General features: G+C 47.0%; 1 protein-coding gene across 6 annotated transcripts in view; it reads left to right on the top strand.

Moving 5' to 3' along the window:
• Nucleotides 1–183: 183 nt before the first annotated feature.
• The window catches only part of atp8a2 (ATPase phospholipid transporting 8A2), a 58,703-nt gene continuing 35,893 nt past the window's right edge, over nt 184–22,993 (top strand). Inside the window, exons 1-15 of one of the 6 annotated variants that reach the window (XM_030349559.1) lie at nt 184–419; nt 3,988–4,080; nt 12,580–12,757; nt 16,237–16,336; nt 17,319–17,417; nt 17,758–17,803; nt 18,023–18,063; nt 18,479–18,552; nt 18,823–18,892; nt 19,123–19,250; nt 20,265–20,376; nt 21,218–21,386; nt 21,842–21,969; nt 22,119–22,196; nt 22,680–22,768. In XM_030349559.1, the coding sequence (XP_030205419.1) occupies nt 380–419; nt 3,988–4,080; nt 12,580–12,757; nt 16,237–16,336; nt 17,319–17,417; nt 17,758–17,803; nt 18,023–18,063; nt 18,479–18,552; nt 18,823–18,892; nt 19,123–19,250; nt 20,265–20,376; nt 21,218–21,386; nt 21,842–21,969; nt 22,119–22,196; nt 22,680–22,768 (1,445 nt within the window). In that variant the 5' untranslated portion in view covers nt 184–379. Of the gene's footprint in view, nt 420–3,987; nt 4,081–12,579; nt 12,758–16,236; nt 16,337–17,318; nt 17,418–17,757; nt 17,804–18,022; nt 18,064–18,478; nt 18,553–18,822; nt 18,893–19,122; nt 19,251–20,264; nt 20,377–21,217; nt 21,387–21,841; nt 21,970–22,118; nt 22,197–22,679; nt 22,769–22,993 lie in introns of those variants that run through there. The other 5 variants (XM_030349558.1, XM_030349557.1, XM_030349561.1 and 2 more) reach the window with 5 other exon arrangements.

Raw genomic sequence — 22,993 nt, 5'->3', positions numbered from 1 at the left:
TTGGATAATTCCAACGACAATGACACGTTTTTAATTTAATATGAAAAATACCTTTATGGTATCGACTATTAGATTATTTTTCAAATAATTAGTCAATACAATCAGGATAACACGCGTCAACACAGAACAGCTTTGCAGACGTCAGGGGCGCGCGCACATCGTCATCCGGTCCGCGCACCCGGTGATGAACGGAGTTCTCGAGCTACCGGAGAGACTGTTGACAATGACAATCCTCACGGTCCCACTGAGAACATGATCCTCCGCCAGCCGCCACAGGCCTGTCCCAGAGCCGCAGTGCCCTGCTGTGTTTGTGGGCCGTGAGCATGCCCTCGCCCCGGCCCGGTCCTTTCAGCCTGACGTCGAAGCAACCTAAAGCAGGATGTATTTCAACCGCTCCAAGAAGATCCACAGCGAAGGAGGTAGGAGACGCCGCCGTGTTTCCGTCGATGTCGTCATGTCATCCCGATTTTTTATGTGTTTATTTCACCGGACAGGCCCGTACCCTCTGTCTGCTACGGCCTGTATTTGGGGATATTGACCCACTGTTGTCCGCGGTTCTCTATCTGTTGGAGATCACAATACCGGACACCGTCCGGTATTGTGACTGCGGCACGACTGCTCATCTGCCGCTGAGCACAAAGTGTCGATGTCCTGCTTTCAGGACGCGGAGTCACGCAGTCTGACGTTGTATCAGCAGCGTCCACCTTTTAATACCGTCAATTAGCATTCAATTTGCGTTATTGGCCGCTACGTTGTTGGGAAGAGGTGAGATGTGCCGCGAGGCGGCGAGTTACACCACACCGACTTAACGTGGCACGTGACCCGAGTGCTATTTATTTAAACCGCTTGAAGAATGAACCTGACCCCGCGTGGGGCTCAGGGCCGGGGCTCAGGGTCTATACTAGGCTCGTCCATAGGGGCGCTTTTTGGTTAAAGGTCCCATGGCATGCTACTATGGTTGCTTTTATATAGGTGTTACTGGGCCCCTAATACAGTACTTTAAGACGTTCAAGAAATTCAGTCTTGGCGCAGAATTACAGCCACTACGAGCCAGTCCCACAATGAGTTCTCCACAAACGTGCCGTTATTAGTGGCGGGTCAAGGTGGAGGGTGGGGCTGTGGCCCTGAGCCGCTTGCAGCTACGGTGCCATGAGCTCGTGGATGTAACGCAATGGTGAGGCGCACACAGCTTTTGGCCGTGTTCTGTTAATATTCTAGAACACTTCGGGCGATCCGGCGGTAGTCCTGGAGCTCTATATCTAAGTAATATTATGGTATACATAGATATCTATAGCATATAATATATATATATATTATCACGGCCAAATGATGTGTGCGCCTCCGGACGATATTATGAATCTCACCGATATCTCTGGTTCCTCCATTCAATCTTAAGTAGACTGAACCGCGACATTGAGGAGAAAGGGATTGTTGCCCGCGATTGTTGCCCGCAATGGTTGCCCGCGATGGTTGCCCGCGATTGTTGACCGTGATTGTGGACAGTGATTGTTTCCTGCCGGAGCCCCGCTGCCCGCTGTCGAGAATACCACCGCCTGGGCAGCGGGCCGCGGTGGGGCCTCTGCGCTCGGCGGTGGTGCCTCGGCAGTGGACAGTGGGGCTCCGGCGGGAGACAATTGCGAGCAACAATCCCTTTCTCCTCCATGTTGCAGTTCATGTACTTCAAGGAGTCAAAGCCCTAACCCAACACACACACACACACACACACACACACACACACACACACACACACACACACACACACACACACACACACACACACACACACACACACACACACACACAGCGCTCGCACGGTCGTAGCCCATCGTCTCATTGGCGGGCTAAATTCTCTGGGCGGGCAAAGCATGGACCCTGCCCCCGTATGTTTACTTGTCCCCATATGACAACATACTGGGAAAATGCCAAATCAGCGTGTCTGAGCTTTTGTTTTTTCAAAGGCAGAGCAGGATACCTGGTGCTCGTTCTACACCCAACGCAATTTCTAGATACTAGGGGTTCATAGGCAGGCTAGGGTAACTCATATTGATGTTAACCTCATAAAGTGAAATTTTCATTCCATGGGACCTTTTAAAGAAATAATACTATTTTAATACTTCAGTACTTATAATCTATTACTTTGAAAAATTACAAAAAAACACAAGATAACTACATAGGTCCTATTTTCTGCATCACCCAGGCGCCAAAATAAAGAACATCTCAATATATCTGTGCCGTTTCTGTGCATACAATTCCACCAGAAAGTGTTTGATTCTCCAACCCTGATGTCATGTTTGGCGTGTTCCGTAATCAGGCCTGCCGTGTACCGGCTCTCTGATGGCCAATAAGGCAAACATCAAGTGGCTGCTGGACGGCCTTTAGGAACTCCTGCTCCACAACCTATTCCACTCGTTTCGCTATTGTTCTAGGTTGACCCGCCCAACCTCTAGGCCCCCCAAGGCGGCCTGCTCGGAAAAGTTCTCCTGTCTGCATGAGTACACGGCCACATGGCCAGACAGCTGCCCGGCTGGATCGGGGGACTGTCCTTATCCCCTGAGAACGACTCGCACACACACACACACACACACACACACACACACACACACACACACACACACACACACACACACACACACACACACACACTGTGTGTCTGCCTGCCTGCCCCTCTCTAACTGTTTCCAGAAATAGAAAGCGTGGCAAATTGTCACAAGTGATATGAGCGCCATCATCAGGGTTAAGAATACAACCCGTTACTGTTGCAAAATTGAACCATTACTATCATGCATTCACTCATAAACCACAAGTCTATTTTCCCCTTATAGTGGTGACATTTCCTTTACATCCAGTCATTAAGTGCTGATCCTTAACATCACACCATTCCCTGACTTGTTGGGCAGTGTGGCCAGATTTGACCAGATTTCCCACCCAATCTGGCCAAATCTGGCAACACTGTTGTTGGGTCCGAGGGCCTTATACTCCGGAGCCATGTAAGGGCCAGTGGAGGCTGAGGCCCAGAACCACACAGGGCCCCAGGCCACAAGATCCAACCTTTCCACTGAATGTATCCATCACAAAATAACAAATTCTCACACCTAGTCTTTGATTGACAAGTTCAAATCTTATCAACTGACCAATCATCTACCTCCCCAGGGCCCCCATTGGAGACACCCCCTTTCCAATCCACTACAGTAGTTTTTCCTAGCATTAAATACAGCCAAAATTATACAGCCAAAATTAAACTTAATAAATAGCTAATCCCCCCTGTGGTTTGACCTCTTGATTCCCGCTCCAATTAGCCCACAGCAATGTTTCCATTGCGCCCTAAGTGACGTTGAAATTGGTTGCATGCACAAACAAACACGCATCACTTCATGGCAACTGCAAATTTATGGTGAAAATATGCTCAGAATTATTATCATAATAAAAAAGTAATGACATGGTCAACATATAGGGTTCAAGCATTATACAACATGTGTTGTGTATTGTGTGTCTTTGTATAAGCCTCGTAGGCCTTTTCTGGTTGCCATGGCTGCCAAGCTGTTGAGGATGCCATTTGGGAAATGGAAGGATAGAAACTGCAGCACTCATCTCTCGTCTACGTATTAATATAAACTGGCCACATGGGGGCAGTCCTGTACTACAATTAAAGGCAAAAAACACCTTGGAGAGGTCTTTTCTCCTGGTAGTGATCATTCTGTACCTTGTTGGTATAAATCCATTCTCTCTTCAGCTATATTTCTACAGTCAGCAACAACTCCCACTTTCACCACACAAACCCCAAGCATAAACACAACGCCAATTTCTGTTTACAAACCCTCTCACTGCATGGCTACGGTGCGACGGTACGATCACTGGTGTTGTTTCTGTATGTTTGTGTGTGTTTGTTTGTCCTTTTGCTGGTGTGTCCCTGACCTGCTGCTGTTGTGTGTGTGTGTGTGTACGTGTGTTATTCTCTCCTGTGACGGCCTCTCTCTCCGCGTCCCACAGAACAGTTAGTGTTGACCGCCATTAGGCAGGACTCCAGCGAGCTACCAGAGTCTGCTACCATGCGCGCCCGCCTCACAGACCGGTTTGATAAAAGTGAGTCTACTCCTCTGAACCCGCCCTGGATGGAGACCCCCCTTCCCCAGTGTGCTCTCCCCTCTCAAGCCGAGGGTGCATGTGGGTGCTCCCTGACCCATGACCTCAAGAGCTACAAGGCCAAGAGTTCTTGGCTTCGGTCCCACACAGATATATGTGTCGTTTCTTGGTCTGATGTTTAAAGAAGACAGAATGCGGAGCCTGTAGCTCTTCAGGGCGGGCGTGTGATGAATCATGCTGACCATGTGACCACTGTTTGCATGTGCTTGTAGAGAGCGAACACTGGAGCTGTGATGTGTAGCTACAGTGATTAATCCAGTCTGACGGATCACACGGACGGTCACCGAGATGTGAACACAGGCCTGCATGTAGACACAACATAGTGAACATGCATATGTGCGCATTGCATGAATGGGTAGAGCATGGTTCCAGGCCCATTGCATGCATTTGCATTTCTCTGTAAGCAGGGAGTTGGAAGAGGACGTAGGACCTGCCTGCTGCATGTTGACTACCATTACTTAGATTTCAGGTTGTGTGTAGGAGGGTGTGCACGCACAATGCAATCTTGCTGTTTCTAAGTGTGGATAAATTAAGATATTCAGCCAATAAATAGGCCTTTGAGATACACAATTTTCTGTGTGTGTTAGATCATATACGTACGTACATTTTGTGTGTGTGTGTGTGTGTGTGTGTGTGTGTGTGTGTGTGGGTGTGTGTGTGATGATATACATACATACATACATTGTGTGAAATCCACCTGTAACACCATCATAAGGATTAGCCGCAGCAGGTGAAGTTGCAGAGCAGACACAGAGAGGATTAGCATCCTTGCGGCCCCCCGGCTTTTAAGAGGCTTTCATTCCACACTACTCCCTCCCTCCCACCTCCTAATCCCATCGTCGTGGCAACCAGACCCGCAGTTGCACCCTCTCCTCTAGGCCCACTGGGTGGTGGCGGCCTGCACCTTGGCGTAGTAGTGGTGGTGGTAGTGTTGGGGTCTGCTCTCGGTCTTCTTGGGAACACAGAGCTTGGAACCATGGTGCGGCATAAGGGTCGGACAGGCAGACGACATTCCGTAGGTAATGCTTTCCGCACCACCCGCTGGGCCCATTGAGCGATGAAAGTACACAGCCACACACGCACACAGCGGGGGGCTGGAGGAGAGCCCTCCGTCCTGAGATCAGATGTTGTTGGTTCGTGTTTGGTTGTCCGTTGAAGTGCTAGAAAGATGTTACGTTTCACTGTAAGTGTGGCGCTAGTAAAACTGTTTTGACAGCTTTGGGATAATGTAATTAAAATAAAACAAAAGTCTCTCTGTTGCTTGGACAGCTGGACAAGTGACACAGTTCCCCATGAGGACATAACAGTTATTCTTCTACAGAGTGGAGGTACATTTCCTAGCTAGTCCTTTCATGGTTACTTTCAAAGATATCCCATTTGAGGTCAAGCAATCTCAAAGAAAATGTCTTGCATGCCCGTTAAAAACAATGCTGGCAGGTGGGTTAACGGCAAATAACCAAAGTGTTCGACGGAGGGAGAGAGAGAAGGAGGGAGAGAGGGAGAGAGGCAGTGCATCCCTGTTGGCAGCGGGCTCCAGCATAGCAGGGTGTCTGGTGAAATATGCTCTTGCCATACGGGGTTATGTGGATGAATTATGCAGCCTGTCTGGATCCATTATTCAGGATACTGGTCCACTCTGCTTTTTCGCCATGAGAATGGGGCACCGGGCCAGGAGGGCTTTGGGTTCGTCCCAAGACAAGAGGACCTTGGGATTTGGGATGGATTCCCTCCAGGATAGGTGATGGATGAAGTTGCTCACGTTATGTGTGTACGTCAGCAGAACCTTGTGCTTCTAGTTAGGTTGTTACGCTGATATGTGTGTTTCTCTGGGTTTTGAGGGCAGAATTAAATGTAGGGCAAAGGTTACTTGTGCTCACACATGACAGAGTTCAGAGACCATTCAGTGTGGAAGAGCAAAAGGCGTATGTGTTGGAACCCCAATGCCTCCCCTCGAGCCATCCCTGAGAAAGTTGCCTCACCCAGTGGTTCTCAAACTATGGTAGGCGTACCACTGGTGGTACGCGATGCGCTATCAAGTGGTACGCAGAGGAATTAGAAAAAAAACAAAAACGTTAGATTAAAAACAATGCTATCAAAGTACGAGTACGAATGAAAAAACATTTACCATGAGATCCTGTTCTCACTTGCTGTGTGTGTACCACTGGTTAGGCCAGAACCACTGGCCTAACCCACCCATCCTAATTGGTGAAAAACCTAACCTAAAAACTCAAAGCCACAAGTGTCTGCTAATGGACTACGTAGTAAATAGTAATAGTAAATGGGATGGTCATAGCTTCCCCCTGATCTTTTGGAAGCGCACTATGACTCCGGGCTGGGAGATCTCAAAGAACTCCTCTCTGCTGATCCCCCCCCCCCCCCCCCCCCCCCCCCCCCCCCCCCAACTAGGCAGATGGGAGTGGATGCGTGGATGTGAGGTCAGAGCGGAAAGTTGGATCTAACTTTAGCCCTCTCCAGTACTCCACACACACACACACACACACCTGCTCACACAAACATCAGAGATGAGATGAGGAACGGAGACATTGATTGGGCCAGGAACGAAGCAAGTGCCAGGATAGGCTGCTGAGAAGACGGTATTGATCTGCACCTGAAGAGGAAAACATTAAAGATAGAATGACAGGAGTGATTTAAAAAGAAAGAGGGAGTGAAGCCGAGGCAGTAGAGGTGAGTTAAATGACAAAGATGGCCAAGGGGGAAGGGGAAAGGGAGAAAGGGATAAAGGGCAAACGGCCTAATACCATTTATAACTAGAAAATGCATTTCCTGCAGAAAATGTGATGTAGTGCAAAGTGAGGTTGAAAATATTTTTTTAATAAAGCCACATAGAAAATAAATGTTAAATGGCTTAAATCAAGTGAAGGGATTTGAACAAAAGTTCAAAAGTCTAAATGGAGAAAACAATGTAAACATGCACACCATTTAAGAAAATGTAAATGGTTGTAAACAAATAAAGTGACAGCTGAATGAAAAGCGCAAAGCATTGCCAAAAATGCAGAAATGTAAAATGAATTGAACTGAAGAATCTGAAAGGTCGTGTGTGTGTGTGTGTGTGTGTGTGTGTGTGTGTGTGTGTGTGTGTGTGTGTGTGTGTGTGTGTGTGTGTGTGTGTGTGTGTGTGTGTGTGTGTGTGTGTGTGTGTGCTTGTGTTTGTGTTTGTGTTTGTGTTTGTGTGTTAGTTACAGAATAGTGAGCCGGTGCGCGATTAAAAGTAGCCCTATCTGGCGGGGAAAACCGCCCAATCTGGCAACACTGCTGAACGTCCTCACACTCCAGCGTCAACGTAAATCAATGAGACTAACTGAAAACGAAGCCGGGTATGAAACTAAAACTGTGATTCGGAATAAAGTTTAAATAATATCAAAATTTCGTTTGGATATTAATGAAGATACAAGTGTTTGTTAAATGATTTGAACGAAGGTAAACGGTTGAAAAATTATTGAATCACAGTTAGGTATTGGTCTCACTTTCCCCACATAAACCTTGATCCAGTACCGCAGCTATTTGCACTCCCGTCCCATACAACATTATGATGTCTGAGTCCCATTAGCCGCGTGGAGCCGCGTGTGTGATGGAGAGTTACCGTCATGGTTATGGTGCCGTGGGGGCCCCTTTAATAGGCCAGGGAGAGAGAAACGCAGACGGAGTGAGACGCAGAATAGAGAGAGATATAGCTGGCATTATCAGTTTGGCTCCCTTCGACTTTGGCCCCTCCTCCCCTGTAAAGATTTTATCTGGATCATATAGGTCCTAAGCAGGGATACTTCTAATGGACGGAGATATGGCTTTATATTCTGGTTCAGGCTGTTTGGAGGGGAAGTGTGAGTGAAGTGAACCCCAGGTCCTCTAATCCAGTGAATCCTAACCGCCTGCCCCCGGACCCTTTTATTTATATATATATATTAGAGCTGTCAAGCGATTAAAATATTTAATCGTGATTAATCGCATTAATGTCATAGTTAACTCTAATTAATCGCGATTAATCACAAATTATTTTTCTATGCTAAATATCCCTTGATTTTTGTGTCCCATAATTCTTCTCATTTTAATTCTCTTATCAACATGGTGAAGTGCATCGGCTTGCCTTGTGCAAATGATTTTTTATTGATAACAACATTGGCATATACACTGATCAAAACAGGACGATACAAAAAAAGAGCCTATAGTGCAATTAAACGACTGCTTTGAACAAATGTCATTTGAACATAGCAGTCAGGCTACTGCTTCTTTGTTTTGAGCCAAAGATTTTTTTTTTTTTTTTTTTTTTTTTTATAAAATAATTGCGTTAATCGCGCGATAAAAATTTAACGCCGTTAAATTTGGTTTGCGTTAACGCCGTTAATAACGCGTTTAACTGACAGCTCTAATATATATATATATATTAGTGCTGTCGAGTGATTAAAATATTGAATCGTGATTAATCGCATCAATGTCATAGTTAATTTACGATTAATCGCGATTAATCACACATTTTTTTCTATTCTAACTATCCCTTGATTTCGTGCTGCTAGCCTTTTCTTGAGATCAGAGTGTTGAGAAGGAGAGTAATAAAATATGTTTGGTAAGATGGATATAAGAATAGGGACCCGCAGTGAATTCAACCCGGTCCACTTGACATCGGGTAGGTGCATGACAGTGGTAGGCCTACCGTAAAACTTCAATAGCCCAGGCTTTTATTTGTTTCAATCACTGAACTTTCGAACAAAACTCTTGCTCAGCAAAGATGGGAAATACTATAACATTTATTATTTAAACATATATGAATATTCCTACCGTATGAAGTCTGTTAACGTTCTGCGGGATAACAATACTGCGTTTATAAAAGTTCTTTGTAGTGCCGTCCGGCAGCCTGAGCTGTGCGCCCGCAACCTCTCACTCACTCAACAGCTGCAACACTCAAAAACTGTCAACGTCGCAACCAAGTCGATTTTGTCTAGAGGGGAGTAACTGAGCGCCCCTTCCCGAAGTGCTACAGCCGAGGTGGTCCTTGAACTGCGATTGGCCAGAAAGACGTAACGGCTAAAGACAACATTGAACTCTCGTGCAGGCTTGAACAGAGTGACACAGAAACACACACACACTTTTAAGGAGTTTTTCGCCCCCTCCGTATCCTTGCCTGCCCCAACAAGTTTGTGCGCGGTGCTTGTTGTTTTGTTATCGGTGTAGCTAGATCCGGTATGGTGTTGTAGTTTTTCTAATGTGACTAGTTGTGGCTAGACAGCAGGTGAAAAAACTACAATGTTTGCGAAACCAAAAGAGCGTTAATCGCGCAATAAAGAAATTAACGCCGTTAAAATTGGTTTGCGTTAACGCCGTTAATAACGCGTTAAACTGACAGCACTAATCTCTCTCTCTCTCTCTCTCTCTCTCTCTCTCTCTCTCTCTCTCTCTCTCTCTCTCTCTCTCTCTCTCTCTCTCTCTCTCTCTCTCTCTCTCTCTCTCTCTCTCTCTCTCTCTCTCTCTCTCTCTCTCTCTCTCTCTCAGGGGTGTAACGGTACACAAAAGTCACGGTTTGGACGGTACGATTCATAGTCAACGGGGACATTTTTTAACATAGAACAGAATGGCTGTAGATCAGCGGCAATGAAGACACCAATAAACTTGGTTATGGCATTTGCATTTCTGAATTCACAGACAGGGGTTGTAGAAATAGTGTCGTGAGCTGGGTTTGCACCTGGATGGTGCCTTTTCAAATGTTAAAGTGCTGTACGTAGACACGGAGAGCCCTCTTTGTAGCTGGAGAGCCTGTCGGAGACCCTCTCCGTAGCTTACGTGCGCATCCAATATTTTTTAACTATCCGTCGACGCCATGGACCTATTGGTCGACGCAACGGAGACAGCAAGGGCTGTGATTGGTCCTCTAACAAAATCATTTCTGGAATCACTTCTCCAGTTTGACTTTGCAACTTAATTACTTTGTACATTGTTTACTTTGCACCTTAAGGACCAATGATACACCAAATAAGATTTGAAAAGCTTTGGAAGTTTATTAACAACACTTACATGGTTTGTAGTCAACATATAAGATTGATCTGGCGGCGAATTGCATTGCGTACATCCGACATCCCGACGGAGAGCGGCTGAGGGGTCTCCGTGAGTCGGATTACGGAGTCGGAGCAGTATACTTTAGCTAAACTGTCCGGGGGGAACTCCGACTTCAAGTTTTAAATTCCGCATCCCAAAGCAAGCCTTAACATTCGCCATATTAACGCTATGTAGGCCTACGCCACATTTACACAGTCCACCGTGTAACCACACCGAAGTGCCTGTACCGTGATGGTTCGATGCAAATACGTGTATCGCTACACCCCTAATATATCTTATAACTTGGCCTGTACGAGTCATGTTATTTCCTCCAACACATAGATTCCATACACTTATTTATTAGTGGAGAAAAGAACACGAAATTGAACATTTTGTGAATTGTTCTCAAAGTTTAAATAATTGTAGGCCTATATTCAATTCATACAATTAGGGCTTTTTTGGCCACCTAGTTCATAATAGGCAACTAAACCACTGTAAATTAGGTCTTTGCACTACTTTTGTGTTTATTCAAGTCTTGGGGGACTTTTCTTGTGTTTCTCTTATACTAATTGTATTATTTTATATCATTGCATTGTTGAAGGGAGCGTGGAACTCAAGCATTTCATTGATGGTGCTTTAATTGTTGTGATAATGAAAAATAAACCATCTTGAAAAACAGCCACATGCTTAAAAATGATGCATCTTAAAATAATGCATTCAAATAGACTACCGGTCCTCCAATTTATTTTAGGAATATGCCGGTCTTTTGAGCAAGAAACGTTACCCTGCTCTACTCCACCACTTAGCTAAATTAATTAGGAGGGTTCACAATCTACTTCTAAGTCAATATATATTTGTATAGGCCTACTTGGGGGACGGGGACGGGGGGGGGACGAGGGGGGGATGAGGACGACGACGACCCGTGTTTAACAAAATAGAGCACTAAAACACTTGTCTGAAAGTTATTTACTTGTCCTAGGGCTTTTGTGATGATTTAAATGCTGTACAAAATCGGCCTTTGTCCGATACCTAGTTTTTATAATTCATTATTCAACTAGACGTATTAGTTTCCTATTGTTTTAGTTTTCCATGAGGCCATGAATTATGTAGGTATATATGCTACTGAATTACATTAGAACCACACCTTAGAAAGATAACAATGAATTAGCCTTTTACTTCGTGGAACAAATTGCATTACTTATGTATGCATTACTCTTCTCATAGCCATACGTTTCTGGATGGCTTGCGATGGGCCAAGTGATATATTTGCATATGGAAAAGTGGGAAGAACTTGTATGTGATGAGGTCTTGATAGCGTTATCTGGGCTCTGTATGCAAGCAGTCTGAGGGCACTGTCTTGAGACGGGGCTGCTGGCCCTTTAAATGCGCTCCCACTCTTTTCCCTCCGCTGCGTAGAAGGATCTCCATAGGGGGTTTCTCTTGAGTAGAGCGGGCCGCCGTTGTCTAGACTACGATCATTGAATGAAAGCATCAATCTTAGGGTGATTAGGATTGATTCGCGCCGAATAAAAAAGCGTCTCGGAACAGCGAAATACCAGATAACACGGTGGAGTCCTGTGGGTCACTATCCTGCACAAAGCGTCGGGAGTAGCTAACCGGGGCGGCAGAGGAGTGGCGGACGGCGTGCTCCATCTGTCCTCACCCAGCCTCGCCGTACCAGCTGGGTAAACTGTCACCACATCTCCAGTTGCAGCCGTCCCTCTTTCAGTAGGCCCACAACTCGCTGCTTAACGCGGGCGTGTGTGACAGTGCGCGTCAGCCGTCGCCGGCATCACCACGCGCAGCGCGCTGGTTCCTGAAGCGGTGCGGGCGGATAACGCTGCCGTCACACGGTACAAGGGGACGGGGACACCGCCACACACACACACACACACACACACACACACACACACACACACACACACACACACACACACACACACACACACACACACACACACATACCAGTGTCTTAGACCTCGGCTTAATTCTTCTTGACTTTTGGAATATGCACATGCGGAACATTGTTGTCGCGATGTAGCATTTTTAGCAAAGTGAATATTGATATAAGTAAATTAGAGCCGGGTTACTCCGACACGAGTTTGTTGTTCGCCATTGTGCCCCCCTCAGCACATTCATTCTATACAGGGTCCCGTGGGCGTTGGGCGAGGAGTGTGTGTGTGTGCATTGACGGCACCATGCTTGTCCGCTGAAAGACCGGGCTCTGTGTAGAAAGGGTCGGGCCAAACGCGTCATGAATCCACCGCCAGCTTACATCAGCATACAGTAGCCTCTAGTAATGGTTGCTTTCACTTTTGAACGGTAAACCACGCCTCTTGTCGGTAAACCACGCCTCTCGTCCGTGTCTCTGCTCTGTCTCCCACTCACACTTACCAGCATCGCCTCTCTCTCATCAATCCAACGGTGCAGGACCCGCTTGCTCTTCCGCCGGGTACCGCAAGGCAGACGATGAGATGTCCGGTACTACTTCCCAGGCGGAGACCCTAGATGCCACGGCGCGGAGCATCCACCTCCACCAGCCCCAGCTCACCAAATTCTGTGATAACCACGTCAGGTAGGTGGTGGGGGTAGACTAATTGAACGTAGTGTAGCTTTCATGAAAGTACATTTTGATGCGATACGTTTTCCCTCCATGTGTCTAATGGGTAACTTTTTGCATGAAGCATGGATGCACTTTGACATGTGAAGATTAATCGACAGTTCTGAATGTCGCTCTTTATTCTTACGTGTATTTCAAGAGAATACCTAAGGGATTTCCTAACAAAATATGAAGCGAAAGGGACAAATATATTTGGGTGTAGTGGTAGAGAATGTGGTTATACAACTTGGGTTCTGTTGATAATGCCTTTTAATAACTCACTGATTAGGTTTCCTTGTTTGCCCCTTGTGTCAGCTAGGGTTTAAAGTTTGTCTTCAGGTTAAAGTGTGGCTGCGGACAGAAGACTCTGAACAAGTTAAATAGTTTAGTTAGATGTGAATACAGGGCATTATAGCTCATCATTTGGGCTTGACAATAATTAAAGCAGCCATTATGGGTGACGTAGCTGTCGTTAACTATGGCTGTGCAGACCACCGCGTTGGGTCTGCCTCGCTGGTTGACCCCCTGTTTATGAGCTCCACCGCTCAAACACTTATCTCAATCTGCAACATATTGATATCAATGTTGAATGGCCAACTGTGGGTTACTTTCTTTTCCTCAGTGACGAAGCATTCCCCCTTGTTTAATATTCTCTAAATGGTATTTAAAGAGATTTATCTGAGAAATGGCTCATTGTTTTGCAATGGCCAAGAAAAAAGAGAAGGGAGGTTGAATCCTAATCCAATCGTATCCACACTACTGACTTTGACGTCCCTCTGTTAAACAAGCACCGCAGTGGTGTAGTGTCCCTGTGTCTCTGCTGCCCTCCACGTGGGGACATACCAGGTTCATCTGGCTATCTCTTCCTGACTCACCCACAGATAAGGAGAGACCAACTGACTGACTGAGGAATCTTTGAATCAATCCCCATACATATGTTGATTAGGAAACTCGTACTGGCTAGTGGCAGTCGAGGACACAAACACAGCTTTGCTACAGAATTAAGAAATTGTCGATGCTAAATTGATCTGCCACCCCACTTTTATATTGTCTGGCGCCACAGCGAACCTGTATCCATTTTCTGTGGGCGGAAGGTTTTGCTTTTAACAAGAAAACAACGTCCGCTGATGGGCCATTAGCCCAGGGAGGAGGTTTAGCTCTGAAAGGGACCTATTTTTAATGCTCTCATTTGATTAAGGCGTGTGTGTGTGTGTGTGTGTGTGTGTGTGTGTGTGTGTGTGTGTGTCGCAATGGTTCAATACCCTTAATGATTGGTCCAATATTAAAGGCTCCAAGCTTTTTCTTCCTTCAACTTCATGTGGAAGGTTTTTATGTCCCGCTAACATTTGTTCCACCATTTGTCTATGCTTACAGCTTCATTGTATGTATGTGTGAATAAATGTGTGCGTGTGTGCAGTAAAAGCAACAGTGTATTCATGACTAACTAAAAAACACAAATAAAATAAATGGAGATGGACTAATTTACCTGTTGTTCTAATGGATGTCGTTCTAAAGCCTGAAGTTCCGCACATTGTAAACCTCATTCTGAAACCTGATTTCCCCCAGCCAGCTTGTAGAAGCAACATGGTGAATAAGGCCCATTAGGGTTAAATTATGTATGTTGCTTACAGCTGTGGTCACAAGCAGCTTCACGCCGAACACAATAAATAAAGCAGCCAGCTGTGTGTGCTCTAGTCAATGTCATTGTGTGAGTGTAGAAGGTTACCAGCATTACGCGTGTGTGTGTTGGAGCGTCTCCTCTGGTATCAAGTCCCTGTGATTGGATGGACGCAGTCTTATCTGTGGGATCATGTGTGTAGTATCAGTCTATCGGGTGTTTCCGGACTGCGTGCGTGGGTAGATGTCAGGCCAGGTCTGTTTCTGCTGTGGTATTCGATGTCACACCAAAAAGTTGTGTTTCTGTGTGTTGATGCAGCCTTTAGGGTTCTAACTCTGCAGCAACCGACCCTGAACTTGATCTCGGTGAACGTTGAGGCTGCCACTGACACATAGACGGCCCTCCTGTTTTTAATTTGGCCTCTAAAAGCTCTTACCGTAGCTGTTGGGCAACATCAAGGCTAATCAATACATTTGTTTGATCAATAACTGCTGATTGATTGACAGGCTGAGTCTCCCAAGGCCTTTTCCCGCATTTTTCCTGGGATGTTTCTCTTTATTTTTAGACTGCATGGTTGTTGTTCTTTGAGAAGAGATTTTCAGCTGTCTGTTTCCCATAATGGCTAATGGCCTCTCGGCATACAGAGCCAGCCACTCCTAATGGAGTTTCTCCAGGGCAGCATTTGTTGTGACCAACATGAAGGATGTTGTTTTAATTAGGCTTGTCTCTTGTTTTTCACTGTTGCCCTGTGGTCAGCATATGTTTAAGGCTGTATCTTTTAAATAGTTATCTTGTTTGAGTTTTAACATCGGCTTAATGGAGTAGGGAACAACAAATATTTGTTGTTTTAAATGTGGTAACATGGCCTGTGTGATCTTCAACATGGCAGCCTATGCCATGTGCACTCTTTAAGTATCTTTAAGTTTGCTCTTCGCTGTCACGACTGAGGGACACTGATGGAGAGGCATGTTTTAATTTTATGGCTCATCTCGGGAGTGGTTGTTGATGGCTGGGTTTGCTTAAAATTGTCATTAACGCCGCTGTGATGTGGATTAGGGCTGCCTGATATATTGTTTTCGTATTGAAATCATGATACGCACATGTGATATTCGTATCGCTGGACGTGCGTTAAAAACGGGTACTTTGTCGGGAATACCTTGCATGTGCCACCATAAAGGCTTTGTATAAATAGTGTATATAGCTATATAATCAAATACTACGTTGTTGTTTTTTGTATTATGGCAATATGTATTGCAGAAGGACCAAATATCGAAATTGGACACTAACAGTATAACACCACAGTGTGTGGTGCATTTCTTATGCAACATCGCTCATTATAACACTCATACACAACACACAAAAAAGTCAAAGTCGCCTTGTAGGCACTATAGGGTTACCCCGCTCCCTTACTTTAAATCAGGAAAGGGGCGTCACAATTATTTAAAAATCTCAGTCTTCAAACTCGAGCTGAAACGGGGTTTGCTTACACTTGAACGGAGTTGGCCTACTACATGAATAGTTAGGGTAGGTAAAGTAGGGCCTGGATAGTTAGGGTAGGTAAAGTAGGGCTCTGAATAGTTAGGGTAGGTAAAGTTGGGCCTTGATAGTTAGGGTAAGTAAAGTAGGGCCCTGAATAGTTAGGGTAGGTAAAGTAGGACTCTGAATGGTAAGGGTAGGTAAAGTAGAGAATGGTACCCTTCTCAAGATGCTCAGCCCCGCTGCTTAATGTCATGCATCTGAATCCACTATAAGTCACTTTGGAGAAAAGCACTTGGCCCGTGAATAAGCGGTCGATTGTAACGTGATCGTAACGTCTCCTCTGCCTCTCTGCTTTTAGCACAACCAAATATGGCGTCCTCACCTTCCTGCCGCGCTTCCTCTACGAGCAGATCCGCCGTGCCGCCAACGCCTTCTTCCTGTTCATCGCACTCATGCAGGTAGGTCCAGGCCCGCCCAGGACCCCCGCCCGACCTCAGACCCCCTTGGCCCTTTTTATTCTGCAGTCCTAGATGATCAGAGCTAAGGGAGGGCTATGGGGGACGCCTTCTTGTCCGACTGAGGCCTTTATTTATCAATACAGAAAGCAAGCCGCTCCTTCCTCCTTCCCTGCCACTGGGTGCGGGAAAGATGGGAGATCTTCACTCTCACCTCACATGATGGAGCTGTCCAGAGCTAGGAGCCTTACGTTCACCCTGCTGCGCACTACTGACACTAAGCTTGTCCTGAAGGGTAGTATTTCCCCAAATTACTGTAAAGAGAACTCTTGTGGCTGGGTGGGTTTGGCTTCCTCACGCATGGGGCCCAAGGCTTCCTGCAGGGTTTCTTAAAGTAACGATTGAACAGCAGCCAACTACCTACTTTCTAATCCCCTTCAGAGAAATATGTCTGGAGATTGTATAGGTGCCAATTATTTGCAGTGTGTGAATTGGGTGGAGGGGGGGGGGGGGGGGCGACACATTGCAGCTGCTGATTGGCCGGCCAGGCACTGGCTGTCAGCTTCCGGTTGAATGACTTTGTGGTTGTTGGCTACCTGGGGTGCGTTCCAAGTCCTTGTTGCAACATTCGCCTTCCTGTTGCTTGTTCGTTAATACTCTTGACTAAGCTGTTGCAGTTAATGGTCGGCAGGAGTGAAGGAGCAGTGTGGAGAGGATACAGAGACTTCAGCATCACTAAGGGCAACGATAACTTGATCTTATGGGCCAATCACAACCCTATTCCACCTGCTGTTTAGGCGCACGTATCATGACAGTAAAACAGTCTCATAAGCACTTCCTCTGTTTGGAACTCTGTTTACTTGTTCGGAACGTAGGGACTTGAGGCGGTTTTTGTGGCTTTCAGAGAGCATCTAATCTCTATAGACCAAGACAGGCTCCTGTTGCAGTGCGTTTGTAGAGCTGTTTCTGTTTCCTTTCCTCAAAGCAAATCCCTGACGTGTCGCCGACGGGTCGGTACACCACGCTGGTGCCCCTCATCTTCATCCTCACCGTGGCCGGGATTAAAGAGATCATAGAGGACTACGTGAGTACCTCTGGAGGACCAGGCCGTGTGTTGCATGGTAGCTGGGGGAGGTAGAGGGTGGCCTGCAGGGTGATCCAATGGCTTGAGAGGCCAAGGGATTATCCAAGTATCAATGACTTAATAACCCTCCCATGACTTCACCTCACCCCCGAGGAGAAGCAGTTGTAACGCATCATCGCCCTCCCCCTGTCGATAACACGGGTCATGGTTGTTATACGACAGAACGAGAGGAATCAAACACAGGCGCCGTTAGTTTAACCTCATGGAGCCATGTTGAAACCTATCCCTGTTTGACATTATTGAGGAACAATAATAAGAGCCATCTCTCATCCCTCAATAGAAAAGGCACAAGGCAGACAACACGGTCAACAACAAGAAGACAACAGGTAATGTGTGTGTGTGTGCGTGCTTGTGTGTGTGTGTGTGACGGTTTTCCATGAGCTCCCGGCATCATTTGGCGTGTCTTTTGTCTGTCCTTCATCACTGACTAAATGGCCCGATGTTTGTCACTCAACACGGCGATCTGCAGAACAATAGTCTGGTCTCCATGAATACTGCATGAGGAGCTTCCATAGGCTGACGGCCCTGTTGTCCTCCTCTCTTAGTTCTGCGAAACGGAGCCTGGCAGACTGTCATCTGGAAGCAGGTAACCACCGCTACGACGCCACCCCCACGCTGACTCCTGTCCTCTCTGTCTGACTCCATCGGCTTTTCCTGTCTCAACCTTTACATGTTGGCCTCTCTCTTCTCGGTCCCTCCTCTTCCAGCTCCTGTCGCTTTATATCTCTCTGTCCACATGTGAACCCGGTTCATCTCCAGCGTCTTGCCCCTGCCGTGTGTACATGTTCTGATGATTGGAAGCTATGCTGTGCTTTACTGACGCTTTATCTCTGTCTCTGTCCCTCTGACTCTGCCTCTCTCCCTCCCTGTCCCTCTCTCATCTGTCCATCTCACTCCTTCCCTCCACTCACCCCCTCTCCCTCGAAAACATCCCCTTTCTCCTACTCTCCCATCTGCCACCTTGCCTTCACGCTGTTGCAATGCTGAACCCTGGCCACAAGGTGGCAGTAGGAGACATAGTGAAGGTGACCAATGGGCAGCACCTTCCAGCTGACATGGTCATCGTGTCCTCGAGGTCAGCATTGTGTGTGTGTGTGTGTGTGTGTGTGTGTGTTTGTGCTTGCCTGAGTGAGTACGTGTGTGGTGTTATTTATTTTTTTATGGCATTGAATGTGTTTGTTGAGTCTTTATTGTCATAAATGTTTCCTTGTGTTTTGTCTATCATAGCTGTTTTCAAGCATTATTAAAGTGTCCAGGTATATAAGTACATGTGTTTCTTTGTAAGCATTCCTTGATGTTTTAAAGATGTCTCTAATTGTGTTAATGTATGGTGTTCTCCCCTCAGTGAGCCTCAGGCCATGTGCTACACGGAGACCTCCAACCTGGACGGCGAGACCAACCTGAAGATCCGACAGGTGTGTGTGTTTGTGTGTGTGTGTGTGTGTGTGTGTGTGTGTGTGTGTGTGTGTGTGTGTGTGTGTGGGTCCGGGTGTGTGTGTGCTCGCTCAGAGGCCATCCTCCGGCTGGGCTCCAGGGTCGTAGTCTTCTGCCGTGGCATGCATACACTCAACATGTGTATTTAGGAGGAGTTTAAAATGTGGCTCGTTGTTTGAAGGTGTGTGTGTGTTCCATGTGTGTGTTCCAGGGTCTCCCGCTCACCGCTGGGCTCCAGTCCCTAGAAGAGCTGATGTCTCTGTCCGGTCGTCTGGAGTGTGAGGGGCCCAACAGACACCTGTACGACTTCACTGGCACCCTGCGGCTGGAGAACCTCAAGTAAGAACCGCACGGCGCCGTCCACTAAATGAACCGCTCCTCAACCGGTTCTGGCCAGCTTGGTGCATCAGGCCCACCCCCCACGGCCCCTCAAAGTGGGAGCATTATTATGGGGGATGGGCCTTTAAAAGACCCACCTATACTCCATGCGTCCCATCCCGTTTGGTTCCAGCTGGGAATAAAAGCCCCCTTTTGTGAACCAATTCATCAATTCATCTCGTCTTAATGCTCAGAGTGGTTCCATTTGAGCAGGAGAACCGGATTAGAGGCTGTTCCATGTTGCTGGACAGGGGGAAGAGAGACCCCTTTGAAGTCATGGTGACCTCATTGCATTATTGGAGGCCAGCAGCCGATGTTATTAAACGTTTTTACACTGCCAAATTTTCCCGTCTTATGCCCGCCTTTTTACCGGCATGGTCCGTGCGTTTACACTGACCGAGATAATATACCGGCTTTATTTCGCACCACAATTTACCCTCTTGGACCCTACACATATTGGGGATTTCATTTTAATGTGAACGCGGTTAGACGACTTGGCGGTTCCAGGGGCGGGACTTTGGTAGAGGTGTGGATGTTGAAATCCACTAGCTGCTTACCATCATGGGAGAGAAGGTGATGCAGTCGCATTTAATGAAGACGTTTAAAGATGGTGTGATCTACGAGAAAGCAGCAGAGGAACTTTCCTTACGAGGCTTTCGTAGGGATAAAAAGCATGTGGTCAGCAAAAAAAAAAGCACTTGCACTTGTAAATTATAGCCTACACTGAGATGTCATTTACTCATTCATATGCAAATTATTCTAAAGAGGTCTACTCTACGTGCGTAGCCCCACCTAGTCCAATGAACCAAGAAAGCCGGCTCCGTGATGAAGGCGGATTATACCCCCTCGGTTTTACACAGGCAAGACAGGGAAATTGCATGGTGTGCCAAACCGCGACCGTACCGGCTTGTCAGTGTAAAATGCCTCTTGTATGTTGTAAGTGGTGAATGACATGCGAGTGGTTGCGTCCCTCAGCCCGGCTCCGCTGGGGCCCGACCAGGTGCTGCTGCGGGGCGCCCAGCTCAGGAACACCCAGTGGGTGGTGGGCATCATCGTCTACACGGGACACGACTCCAAACTCATGCAGGTCAGTTCAGACAGGCCGCTCTGAGGTTTTGCATTCATTACGGTTAAAGTACCATGGCTTGAAAATCTCACTTTCTGAGGTGTTCTAACATTAATACGAGTTCCCCTAGCCTGCCTATCATCCCCAGTGGCTAAAACCTGCGGTCAGTGTAAAACGAGCACTAGGTATCCTTAAGGGGCCAAGTTACCCCCCCTTTCTCTGCCTTGCCCGCCCAGAGAATTTGGCGCGGTAATGAGACAATGAGGACTCCCGCCGGAGCACCCGGAGTGTTCTAGAATATTTACAGATACGGCCAAGGGCTGTGCGCCTCGCCATTGCGATACATCCACTGAAAACGCAGCGCATGGTACCTTGGCCTCAAGCTGCTCAGGGCCACACCCCCACCCTCCTCCTTGACCCGCCTCGCTCCTCCTCATTTGCATTCAAACTACAGACACTGAAACGGCGCGTTTGGGGAAAGCTCAATGTGCGTCTGGCTCGTAGTGGCCGTAATTCCGCACCACGGATGAATTTCGGGAACATCTTCAAATTCGGTGTTAGGGGCACACTAATATCTATATTAAAGCATCCATAAAGTAGCATGCCATGGGACCTTTAAGGGAAAGTTCTGTCTGTGTTATTAAATGGTAATTGAATCGACCCAAATAAGTCGTTGTATTTGACAAATAAAGAAAATGAAAGCTAAAATAAAATAGTGTCTTGGTCTGTCTCATCTTCTGCTTTACATTCCTATTTCCCTCTCTTTCATTGACCTTTCTCTTTCCTGCGGTGTCTCTGTCTCTGTCTCTGTGTCGCTCTATCTCTCTCTTTCTCTTGCTCCCCTCCATGTCTCTGGTTCCAGAACTCAACCAAGGCCCCCCTGAAGCGCTCCAACGTGGAGCGGGTGACCAACGTTCAGATCCTGGTTCTGTTCTGCATCCTGTTGGTCATGGCTCTGGTCAGCTCGGTGGGCGCGGCCATCTGGAACCGCACGCACACCGAGGAGAACTGCTGGTACCTGTCCCGCGCAGGTGAGGACACACAGACAGACGTTACGCTCACCCTGCTGTACACTTCTGACACTAAGCTTGTCCTGTAGGGTAGTACTCCCCCAAGTTACTGTAAAGATAACTCTTGTGGCTGGGTGGGGTATTAATTTATCATCATTTAGCAGACCACTTTATTAACCTCGGCTGAGAACAAGCAAAGCATGCGATCAAAATTGGGGAGCAACAAGGAATAGAGACGAACACACCGTGTGTGTGTGTGTGTGTGTGTGTGTGTGTGTGTGTGTGTGTGTGTGTGTGTGTGTGTGTGTGTGTGTGTGTGTGTGTGTGTGTGTGTGTGTGTGTGTGTGTGTGTGTGTGTGTGTGTGAGAAATAAGGGTGTAACCCCTGCTGATTACACAGGTTCACTCAAACGAGCTCACAAAGGACGACGCGTGTTGTTCTGCTCATTCATCGTGTGTGTGTGTGATTGTGTTCAGGGGACATCTCCACCAACTTTGCCTACAACCTGCTGACCTTCATCATCCTCTACAACAACCTGATCCCCATCAGCCTGCTGGTCACTCTAGAGGTGGTCAAGTTCACACAGGCCCTCTTCATCAACTGGGTACGCTGCTGCTATGTGTGTGTGTGTGTGTGTGTGTGTATGTACATCTGCGAGCACGCGTGTGTGTGTTTGTGTAGTTTATGGTTCTTTAAAACACGACGACAATATAAGAATGGGTTAGGGTTACATTCAGATGACTTTGTGCCTAGGATGAGGAGATGTACTACAGCGAGACGGACACGCCCGCCATGGCCCGAACCTCCAATCTGAACGAAGAACTCGGTCAGGTGAGAGATGGCTCCTCCCACTTTTGGCTTTCAGAAGAAACTAAAAGGTTTAGGCTCCTCCCTCCTCAGGTCTCGGTACCACATTAAGAGTTTGTTGTTTGCGTGAATACATGTTTAACAAACCACGGACCGTGGTCAAAGACCCGCGTGTTCAAAGACCCCCATGGGGGCGGCAGTAGCTCAGGAGGTAGAGCGGGTTGGCTGGTAACCTGAAGGTCGCTAGTCCTTCAGGCTGGGTTAAGTCTTCGGATGAATGGAAGTAAGCTTTGGATAAAAGCATCAGCAAAATCCCCAGAACACAGAGACCCCAGAACACGCAGGGTTTTTCCATGCCTACTCTCCTTTACTAATGAGCTTGGGTCCAGTATCGGCTTTCAATGAAAACAAGTCACTTCATTTGGTGTCGTTTTTTGTGTCTCGTCACCCTCTGCTTGTCTTGGTCCATCTCCCATTTCTCTCCTTATCTCCCCTCGTCTCTCGCAGGTGAAGTATCTCTTTTCAGACAAGACGGGAACTCTGACCTGCAACGTCATGAACTTCAAGAAGTGCACCATTGCCGGGATTACATATGGGTCAGTCTCCCCTCCCCTTTTTGGAGTGATTAAAGGTTTTTCTTCCAAAAGTCGCCTGAAGCGGGCGCCACTGTCCCTTAAACCTCTGTCAGAAAAACGAGAAGCCTAAAGCCTTGTTTATACTCTCCTTGTGTGACCTGGGAAGCGTCCACACCACGGAACGCAGACAGGGTGACCATAAAGGTCCTGACGTGCAAGACAACTATAAATTCGGCTTTATTCTGC

Source organism: Gadus morhua, chromosome 23, assembly GCF_902167405.1.
Source record: "Gadus morhua chromosome 23, gadMor3.0, whole genome shotgun sequence".
Lineage (NCBI taxonomy): Eukaryota > Metazoa > Chordata > Actinopteri > Gadiformes > Gadidae > Gadus > Gadus morhua.
The sequence above is the reverse complement of the archived record's forward strand: the minus strand, read 5'-3'. Positions and strand labels throughout refer to the sequence as shown.